This window comes from Notolepis coatsorum (genome assembly GCF_963971535.1).
Source record: "Notolepis coatsorum genome assembly, chromosome: 9".
Classification (NCBI taxonomy): Eukaryota; Metazoa; Chordata; class Actinopteri; order Aulopiformes; family Paralepididae; genus Notolepis; species Notolepis coatsorum.
Window position 1 is genome coordinate 8257851 of NC_140173.1, and position 11104 is coordinate 8268954.

Sequence of the window (11104 nt, forward strand, 5' to 3'; positions counted from 1 at the left end):
GCAGCAGTTCAAAGAGGCAGTTGTTTGGGTGGCTGGAGTCTTTGATAATTCTCTTAGCCTTACCCATGCACCGCTTGTTGTAGATGTTCTGGAGAGTGGAAACCCCCCTCCAATTGTGCGTTCGGCTGAACGGGCCACTCTCTGTAGTCTGCTATGGTCTTGTGCGTTGCTATTCCCAAACCAGGAGGTGATATTGCCAGTCAGGATGCTCTCTATTGTACATGAATAGAAGTTCTTAAGGATCTTCTGACTGACTTGGAACTTCCTTAGGCGCCTGAGGAAGTAGAGGCGTTGCCGTGCCTTCTTCACAACACTGTCAATGTGTGTGGTCCATGTCAAGTCCTCGGATATGTGGACTCCGAGGTACTTAAAACTGTTCACTCTCTCAACCGGTGCCCCGTCGATGCTGAGGGGGCTGTAGTCCCTGACCCCCGACCTCCTAAAGTCCACAATCATCTCCTTTGTTTTGCTGACGTTTAGGGAGAGGCTGTTCTCTTGACACCATCCCGCTAGGACCTTGACCTCTTCCAGGTAGGCCCTCTCGTCGTTTGCAGAGATCAGGCCCACCACTACTGTGTCGTCAGCAAATGTGATGATTGTGTTGTTGTTCCGCTGTGCCACACAGTCATGTGTGTAAAGGGAGTAGAGGAGGGGACTCAGAACACAGCCCTGGGGGCCCCTATGTTGAGAGTGATGGATGAGGAGGTGCAGTTGCCTGCTCTCACCACCCGTCAGCGTGTATGCCTTCTACAACGCTGTTCCAGTTCCGCGTTGCCGTTTTGCGCTCTGATTGGCCGAGCGTGCGCATGAGCCGCGACGCGGCCCTCAGCCAGGCAGCAATACTAAGCTCCAGTTAACCTAATTTATACCGTAAGCAATCATTAAAAATATATACCGTTAACTGGAATATGTTGTTTCTTTACACATATGTTGGATTATGTAATTGGTTTGTCATGACAAACCAATAAAAAATCGTGCGACTCAGGCTTCATCGCCGCCTTCGCGGCTGCGTTGCGGGTCCACGACCCTCCGTGCTGCGATAAGGCTTTCAACAGCGGGGAGAGTATGCTGCCGCGAGCGGCATCGCTGAGCTCGCCATGGTGTCCGCTGGACGAAGCCAGAGACGGTCTTATTATGGGGCTTATGCCGAGAAGCAGACAGTAACACAACAGTGAACACATAGTTGCAATGCATCTGTCAGTCGTACTTAACTATGTGTTCACTGTTGTGTTACTGCTTCGCGGCATAAGCCCCATAATACTCTCCCCGCTGTTGAAAGCCGGAGCACGGAGGGGCGTTGATGAGCGCAGCGATGCCGCTCGCGGCGCCTACTCTCCCGGCTGGCGAAAGCCTTATCGCAGCACGGCGGAGGGGCTTGTCGCGGCTGATGCGCATGCGCGCGCTCGGCCAATCAACGCGGAACTGGAACAGCGTTGTAGAAGGCATACACTGCCCGTCAGGAAGTCCAAGACCCACTGGCAGAGGTCATAGTTCAAGCCCAGGTCCCTGAGCTTGGCTATGGGGGGGGGGGGGGGGGGGGATACAATTAATGAATGTTGATTAGAGCTTTGGCGTAGCTTCAACCACTTACGCCAAGGCTCTAATCAACATGAATTAATTTTTATGTTTTTATCCCCTTATTGACGGATTTACAAACGGGTTGGTTTGCTATAAACATCAAAGATGTAGTTATGATACTGTATACTTATAAAACAAAATATTTTAAGATCAAATCATAGCCACGTTAATAATGCTTGTAATAAACCAAACCGTTTGTAAATCCGTCAATATTTCAGCGAGTTATGAGTATTTTCTGTCTGTGCCGCTCACTCACTCTCACTCAAGGCTGACCCTCACAAGATGGCGGCGGTTCAGTGACGTCGCTCTCCATTGGCCGGCAGCGCGGGCAAGCTATCTAGTGTTCTATATATATCTATGTCTATGACAACGAGCTCCAGAGAATAAAATAACCACACTCCCTCTGTCCTGTGGAGGGCGGCAATACGCCTAGACGCGTAGTCCGCCGGAAATATACAAGAAGAAGAAGAAGAATAAAATAACCACACTACTGGCCCGTGGAGAGAGAGCAGGGTACTTGATGCATTGTTACGGTGACTATCTAGTTATATCTGCCTTATATTTAACCTAGCTATATGTGCGTGGTGGAAGCAGATATCCACAAAGATTCCCCGGTAGCCTTTATTAGCGTTGGTGGTGGTGGTGAGTTAGCAAAGCCAGAGTCCAGTCAGACAACAAGACCAAACCCCTGGAACCGGGCAGTCAGTCACACCCTAATCTATGGACCCCCGGCGGCACACATGACTGAAACATGTCAGTCATGCAACTCGAACTAGCTAAGCTTTCTGTGTAGTGAAGCATAAACAGTTGACCCCTGTCTAAACCTGTGAATCGGAGCTTTATAAATCACCGCTCTTCCTGGGAAATCTGGTTTTGGATATGAGCGACTCCTCATCGTCATGCCACAGACAGAGGCGTCTGCGGAGATAACCCTCCTCGCCAGTCTGCTGCAGTGCCACCAGCCACACAGCATCGCAACTAGGTAGCCAGCTATTTACACGAGCTCGTTTATTATTGATTACTCAATTCCGCTGTCGATCACTACTATTGTGGCATTATTATGAGTGCTCCTCCGATGTATACATTCGTCGTCCGCGACGACAGCAGCACCGTTTTTGCAGAAGTTTCCAAAATCCTCCTCTCGACTGGTCAATGGAAGAGGCTGAAAAGAGACAATCCCAGATTCAACTTAATGCTGGGTGAACGAAACAGGCTGCCCTTTGGGCGTCTAGGTAAGCGCTGTTTTCCTTTTTTTTTTTTTTTTTTTTATACTATATGACGGAATTAAACAGGCATGTTCAATTATGATGAATTGAAAATGGGGGACCCTGATGTAAACGAGACGAAAGTCTTTCTCTGGTCTGCATCCCCTTAACAATTGTATGTATTGAGCTGTACTGTACCCATTCTGCAATCTGTTAATAAAGTTTTCAATCAATCAATCAATGTAGTTGTTTGAATGCCGTGGTGGGCCTTGTTGTAGCCTCTTGTGAATGTGTGATCTAGTTCGCTACCACAGTGAGGCTGTCTGATCCACTCCTTGCTCCCAACATCCTCTTGTGGGAAGCTGTTACAATCCCTGCGGCTGCCAGTGACGCTGTGTCATAGTCTGCAAACTTGGAGAGGCACAGGCTGTAGACATTCAGGCCTTGGAATGTGTTTTCCTTATACTTAACTTGATTCCCACAGGTCACGAACCAGGACTGGTGCAACTGGTGAATTATTACAGAGGAGCAGACAAGCTTTGCAGAAAAGCATCCTTGGTCAAGTATGTATCCAAACGTGCAACAATTGGGAAATATTTTAGAATCCATGGGTCTCATTCATGAAATGTACAGAGGTACACAATAGGGTCAAGCAGTTAAGACAGCCACCAGGCTTTGCTTCCTGTCTGTGAGGGGGAAAACTAGGGCTAAAAAAACTCTTATAGTGTGTAAGAACATTTCATGAATGAGGCCCAATGTTTTAAAATGCATGCTGCTGTTGGTATTTGCACAGTAAGTAAATGATCCAACAAGCGTATAGTATTAGCTGACCAACCTTCCACTCACAGGTTAATAAAGACGAGCCCAGAGCTCTCAGACTCGGGCAACTGGTTCCCGGAGGCCTACATCATCTATCCCACTAACCTCAACACCCCCGTGGCCCCGGCCAAGAATGGCATCAGCCACCTGAGGAGCAACCCCAAGACGGACGAGCGGGAGGTCTTCCTGGCCTCCTATCACTCTAAAAAGGAAACCGGGGAGGGAACAGTATGGATCGCTAAGTCGTCTGCCGGAGCTAAAGGTAAAGCTGTACTGTTCCAGTGTCTTGTTAACGACACTGACATTCTGTACTCTGATGGGAGAATCGCGTTGGGAGTGGTAGGTTGTGTAGCGTTTCACCTTTCACCTTTTTATCGTTACAGGTGCTGGAATTTTGATATCCCACGATGCAAACCAGTTGCTGGAGTACATTGATAATCAGGGACAGGTTCACGTCATTCAGAAGTATCTGGAGAGCCCTTTACTCCTGGAGCCTGGCCATCGCAAGTTCGACATCAGGCAAGTTGTTGGGGCTCAGTGGCCACTGCCTTTGTGGGAGGCCCAGTACGGGCCTAGTGGCAGATTAATGACATGGCATCATGATGACAAAATGGCAGGATACTGTATATCATCATCAATAGAGGCCTTGCACGGAGTGTTGGTGTACTATTCCAGTCTTCCAGTATGGCTACCTGTAACCACTTTCAAAAGAAAATGCCTAATCTCTGTGCAGAGGTAGAGGCGATATTACTGTTCCACTGTGACTTGTTTACAAGATCCAGTAATAAGACTCCAAATTATTATGTTTTTGTTGATATATTCGTCTTACATCAACACATAGAAACTGTGACTTGCGCATAGCAACTGTTGTCTCTTCCATTGCCATGTACAAAACAATGGTTGCTATGTTACAGGCAGCCATGCTGGAAGACGGAGAACTACACAAACATTCCATGCAAGGCCTCTAGGCCTAACAAAAATAATGGTTGGTTTCAGGTTGCCGACCGACCCTGCCGATTTAGGTGCGACCCAATATATTTTATGAGTTTAAAAAAAAAATTATATATTAAAAAAAAAAAAATCATTTTTTCTTTTTTTTTTTTTTTTAGAATAAAGTTTCATAGAAATCTTAGTCAAACATTTAGTATTATGGATATTAAACATGCTGGCAGAGTACATGCATCCATGTTGTTGTGAACATTTTAACCCTTTCACTGCCACACGACAGCCGGTTAACCCTTTCACTGTGACAATACAGAAGGTTAGCCCTTTACTATCACACAACCGACGGCGATGCTCCATCATTAGCATCATTAGCTCCGCATCCGCGGAGCTAATGATGCTAATGATGGAGCATCGCCGTCGGTTGTGTGATAGTAAAGGGCTAACCTTCTGTCGTGTGGCAGTGAAAGGGTTAATTAAATAAAGAAATTCCCTATCCATAGTCGCCGTGGGAAAGAATTAAAAAAAATAAAAAAAATACCTACCTACCCATGGCCAAACTGACAACCAACCTGAAACCAACTATTATTTTTGTTAGGCCCTATTGATGCAAGGACATTCCATCACATATGAATGCAGTTGCTTGAAAGGGAATTTGAACATTTAACTACATAATTAGGGGTTTCAATGTCACACAGAAGTAGTCAGTAGTAGTAATGTTTGATTATTTTTATCTTTGGAGTGGGGCTGCATATAAGCACCAGTGTCTCTGGGTCTGTAGTACAGTGTTTATTACAAACCTGCACAGAACTCCCTGCTGTCTACAAGGACGTGGTAATTGAAGCCGCAGCTGTCGTCCTATCAACCTAGGCATCTTCTGACATTACTGTGTGCTCTGTCATTAGGAGCTGGGTGCTAGTCGACCATCAGTACAACATCTACCTGTACCGGGAGGGTGTGCTGCGGACGGCATCGGAGTCCTACAACAGCTCCAACCTCCAGGACATGACCAGTCACTTGACCAATCACTGCATCCAGAAGGAGCACTCTCAGAATTACGGGCGCTACGAGGACGGCAACGAGATGTTCTTCGACGAGTTTAAGCAGTATCTACTGACTAACCACAATGTTACCATGGATACCTCCATTTTACCTCAGATCAAGCTGATCATAAAGTAGGTCCTTGTCTGCCTATAATTTCTATTTTGCACCAGAGTTGAAGCTTGAATGAGGTTGTTACACCTTTAGTACAGTAAATTGGTTTAAAATGTCCTGAATCTAATTGGCCATATTCACTTTGCGGCCATTTTAATTTTCTTAGATCGCTATGAATGCATTTCAATGAGCAGATGACTAATGTACTTCCATATGAATGGTAAATGGACTGTATTTATATAGCGTTTTTATCCTTAATCGCTTTACAATTTATGCCTCATTCACCCATTCACTCATTCACTCACACATTCACACGCTGATGGGCGGAGGCAGAGCGTGCAAGGTGCCAACCTGCTCATCGGGAGCAATTAGGGGGTTAAGTGTCTTGCTCAATGACGCTTCCCAGGAGGAGCGGGTATCGAACCAGGAACCATCCGATTACCAGACGACCGCTCTACCTCTTGAGCCACTGTCGCCCCCATATATTTAAAATTCAGACTATTTTGGTTCTTAAAGTGCCATTTTCATAGTGAAGTTTTAACATTGAAGCGAATGGGCACTAAGGAATATCCGTACCCACCGTTTCATCAAAGTCGACCAATATGGTGGTGAAGTGAATAAGGTGAAGTCATCAGGTGAACTTCAGGGCTCTACAGTGCTACCATTTTAGTAGGCTTCTTCATGCCATCTAGAAGATGTAACAAAGGCACATGTTCAGAGACTCGAGGCACAGAGGGCATTTTCAATCATTTTCACACACATTGCAGTGTTTTCCACAGGTTTTTGGGTTATTTGTGGTGGTAGCAGGGTTATTTGTGGTTTTGTGGTGGTAGCGGGGTTATTTGTGGTGGTAGCGGGGTTATTTGTGGTTTTGTGGTGGTAGCAGGGGTTATTTGTGGTGGTAGCGGGGTTATTTGTGGTGGTAGCAGGGTTATTTGTGGTTTTGTGGTGGTAGCGGGGTTATTTGTGGTGGTAGCAGGGTTATTTGTGGTGGTAGCAGGGTTATTTGTGGTGGTAGCAGGGTTATTTGTGGTGGTAGCGGGGTTATTTTTGGTTTTGTGGTGGTAGCAGGGGTTATTTGTGGTGGTAGCAGGGTTATTTGTGGTTTTGTGGTGGTAGCAGGGGTTATTTGTGGTGGTAGCGGGGTTATTTGTGGTGGTAGCAGGGTTATTTGTGGTGGTAGCAGGGTTATTTGTGGTGGTAGCAGGGTTATTTGTGGTGGTAGCAGGGTTATTTGTGGTGGTAGCAGGGTTATTTGTGGTGGTAGCAGGGTTATTTGTGGTGGTACTGGTAGCAAGCTGGGACGGATAATGTACACAGTTGGAATGTTGGAAAGGATAGACAAAAAAACGATGTATTATTGTTTGGGAAATATACTTGTGGCGGGTCTGTTTGATATTGTGGTGGGCCACCACAAATATATGTAGGTATGGGAAACGATGTACATCCTCCTGAATTAATTTCCATTGCTCTTTCAGCTTAGGAGCATGTGCTCCTTGCAAAAAGGTCACCATGGAACCCTGATCTCGCGTGACCTTCACAGTGGCTGAAGTTGTATTAGCTGCGAAAAAGCACTTGTATCCTTAACAATGCCTTCGTTGTCCGATCTCCCAGGAGCTGTCTGTTGTGTATCGAGCCAGCGATCAGCACCAAGCACTTGTCCTACCAGAGCTTCCAGCTCTTTGGTTTTGACTTCATGGTGGACCAGAGCTTCAAGGTGTGGCTGATTGAGATCAATGGAGCTCCAGCCTGCGCACAGTCAGTACTGCTCTTTTATTGATCAGTCTTTCTCTTCCTTTTTGTTTCTACTTCCTGTTGTACCTTTTTATTTTTTTTATAGCCTACACCTAAATGTTTCATCTGGTAATGTTATAATAACTTTCAAACCAAGTCCTTATTCTGTTCATTGTACTTTCAGAGCGAAGCTGTGTTTAGCCTCTAATCATAGTATAAGACGAGATTTGAGTTCATTATCATCCCGATTATCTAGAATTAGCTTAGTGTCCTGCTCTGCTCTCCTCAGACCAATGTTTGTTTACCTCCTGCATGTTTGTTTGTCTCTCATAAATCAAATCAAATTTATTTGTAAGGCCCGACAACACATATTAATGTCCCCATGGGCCGGACACATCTTCTTTAAACAAGTCAAGAAGAAACATCACAAACAACCATAAAGTCAAAAAAAAAATTAATAAATGCAACACTCCCAGACGCGTCTATGCCTTCTACAACGCTGTTCGGTTTCCGGGTTCCTCTGATTGGCCACTAAGCCCATGTGACCCTACGCTAGCACGCCCCCCTTATCGCCGCCAGTTATCGCTTACGCATGCGCATGAGCCGCGACAAGCCCCTTCAATGACAGAGCTCTCATATTTGCGAATGCATAAACTATATCTTAAATTATGGACTATATCTTAAATTATGGCTATGGGTCTAATATGGCCGTCGCTTATCAATGACTTGTTTTGTTTACATCAGGGTGAACGCTGTTGCATTCGCAAATATGAGAGCTCTGTCAATTGATAAGCGACGGCCATATTAGACACATAGCCATAATTTAAGATATTTGCGAATGCATAAACTAGACGCCTCCCAGACATACCCCACGCGAAGTTAAAGGGGAACTCCAACATTTTGGGAAATTAGCTTATTTAACATCTTCCCTGGAGTTAGACAAGAAGATACATACCCTTTTTTGTCTCTGTGCGTGCATTTAGCTTTGGGAATAGACGCTCCGTTAGCATAGCTTAGCTTCATCACTGGAAGTGAGGCAGATCCGTAGCCTTACAGTGTATTGCAAGGTCTGACATTGACCAAACTTGATATGCATGACCTTGGTGGGCTCTAGGTCAATTCCTGAAAAGGGGGTCAATGTCAGACTTTGCAATCAAAAGTTAGGGGGCTAATAACCCTTGCCATAATTTCAGTGCGCCCCCTAACTTTTGATTGCAAGGTCTGACATTAACCCCCTTTTCAGGAGTTGACCTAGAGCCCACCAAGGTCATGCATATCAAGTTTGGTCAATGTCAGACCTTGCAATACACTGTAAGGCACTGTAAGGCTACGGATCTGCCTCACTTCCAGTGATGAAGCTAAGCTATGCTAACGGAGCGTCTATTCCCAAAGCTAAATGCACGCACAGAGACAAAAAAGGTATGTATCTTCTTGTCTAACTCCAGGGAAGATGTTAAATAAGCTAATTTCCCAAAATGTTGGAGTTCCCCTTTTAAGGAAAAACTCACTAAAACCTAGCAATAGGAAAAAATCAACCACAGGCAATGTGGAGGAGAGAAAGGGGGGGGATCTCCCTTCTTGGATGTCGGTGATAGTAGTGTTGCAGTAAAACAGGCGAGCAGTTGGTAAAGCATGCACTCGCATGTGTGAGGAAGTGCATGCGATAGCAACTGAACATTTTGAAAGATTAAAGACAGAGCTGATAGCGGATCTATTTGAGGCAAAGGGGCAGCACAGAGAGGGACGCATTCTCCCGGTCATCATCACGGGACGTCCAACACTCCGGTCATCACTCCGAGACAGCCAATACAGGGCTTGACTCCCAAATATGAACTCCGTTTGAGAAGGTTTTCCGCTGGTCAAAGCTGTGAGCGTATCACGCTCCGCTCTAATGAGAGAATTTTATTTTTGGAACTTTTGACTTTGTAATGAACTTGAACGTTCTCCAGTCGCTTAAAGTGTTATTCGAATTGATTTTCCACGCTGGGGCGGATAATATTTTCTGTCATGGCACGTTGCTGCATCGCTAATGCATTTTCATTGACCCTGGTTCGATCTCGCCGAGTCTGTTTTAAGAGGGATGTGATGGCGATTGAATTACTGTATTATCTTTCCCTCTTCCTCCTCCTCCTCCTCCCAGGAAACTGTACCCAGAGCTGTGCCAGGGCATCGTGGACGTAGCTGTCTCCACCGTCTTCAACAGCGCTGAGTCATCGGCCGCCTCCTATTCGTCCTCACCCTCCTTCTCCACCATCACCACCAACTCCTGCTCCTCCCCCAAACTGAGGGGCCCCCTTCACATGGGCCCATTCACCCGCCTGTAAGCCTCTCTCTCTCTCTCTCTCTTCTACCTTTGAAACCCCCTACTTCATGTATTTGCCCATCACCCCCTGAACTATTCCTGAAAAGGTTGCACTCGCCAGAAAGCCTAGTATCTTGATTGGCCCCCATTTGCCTGCTGAGCCTGTTCGGAGGGGAATCCCTCCCACCCCCCACCCCACCTGCTTGGGACCTTGCATTATTTTCTCCCGAAAGCCTCCCTGTGGTGTGAGCTTGTTTGAGATGACGTGGATGGATGCAGATTGGAATGATGACAGCTGGTCGGACTCGTTTGAGAAGTTGCAGAAATAAGGAACGCTGGGCTCTTCCCCGTCCCAGGGCTCCTGCCAGCGCTCCCTGTTTATCATGTGTGGATGGATGGATACTAGATAGATGGTAGTAGTTGTCTGAAGACAGAGGGATGATGGATGTCCGAAGAGGGACGGGTGATAATGGATGTCTGAAGATGGATGGTGATAATGGATGTCCGAAGATGGGCGGTGATAATGGATGTCCGAAGATGGACGGGTGATAATGGATGTCCGAAGATGGACGGGTGATAATGGATGTCCGAAGATGGACGGTGATAATGGATATCCGAAGATGGACAGGTGATAATGGATGTCCGAAGATGGACGGGTGATAATGGGTGTCTGAAGATGGAATGGCGATATTGGATGTCTATAGATGGACGGGTGATAATGGATGTCTGAAGATGGAGGGATGCTCTGATGAGACTGCAGTGCCTTACATCTCCACCCCTGCTCCCTTAAAAAAAAAAAAGATGCAAACTGTCAACTTGGCTTGCTCTGCTAGTGTGTGTGTGTGTGTGTGTGTGTGTGTGTGTGTGTGTGTGTGTGTGTGTGTGCGCGTGTGCTCTTTCTAGAAGCCTGTCTACTGATGGCCAGGCAAGTCAATATGTCTTTGTGGTGTAGGCCAGTCTGATTATGCAGATCCATCTGTGGAATCCACAAAATATATCATTAAAGGGGCAGTTCATTAAAAATAAAAATATATATATTTTAGTGTGATTTACAGAGAGTTCTGGAGATATCTGCTGTAGAGATGTATTTTTTTTGTGTGCCTTTTAACCATTTCTCCCATTCCCCAATTTAGTTGTTATGCCAATTCCCCCCTGGTCGTTGCGTTACCCTACTCGGTCTGGGGAGGGTGTAGACTACCACATGCCTCCTCTTCTTTTCACCTGGTAGCTCGGAGTTTCACTGGGAGAGCATCCAGGACTCATACCCCACCAGCTTCCCACCCGCGAAGACAACTGACCAAGCTGGAGGTACCGCTGCCGGGAATTGAACCCAGGGTGGTAGGCATGTGCTTAGACCTCTACGCTACCC

The 11104-nt window shown here is 46.2% G+C and overlaps 1 protein-coding gene across 1 annotated transcript; it reads left to right on the top strand.

The window, feature by feature from the left end:
• Positions 1-2078: 2078 nt before the first annotated feature.
• ttl (tubulin tyrosine ligase) lies at positions 2079-10824 on the top strand. Its single transcript, XM_084321764.1, has 7 exons — positions 2079-2810; positions 3268-3346; positions 3632-3864; positions 3986-4121; positions 5450-5719; positions 7314-7457; positions 9574-10824. Exons 1-7 carry the CDS (start codon positions 2639-2641, stop codon positions 9755-9757), a joined length of 1218 nt encoding a protein of 405 aa, XP_084177890.1. The 5' UTR covers positions 2079-2638; the 3' UTR covers positions 9758-10824.
• Positions 10825-11104: the final 280 nt, after the last annotated feature.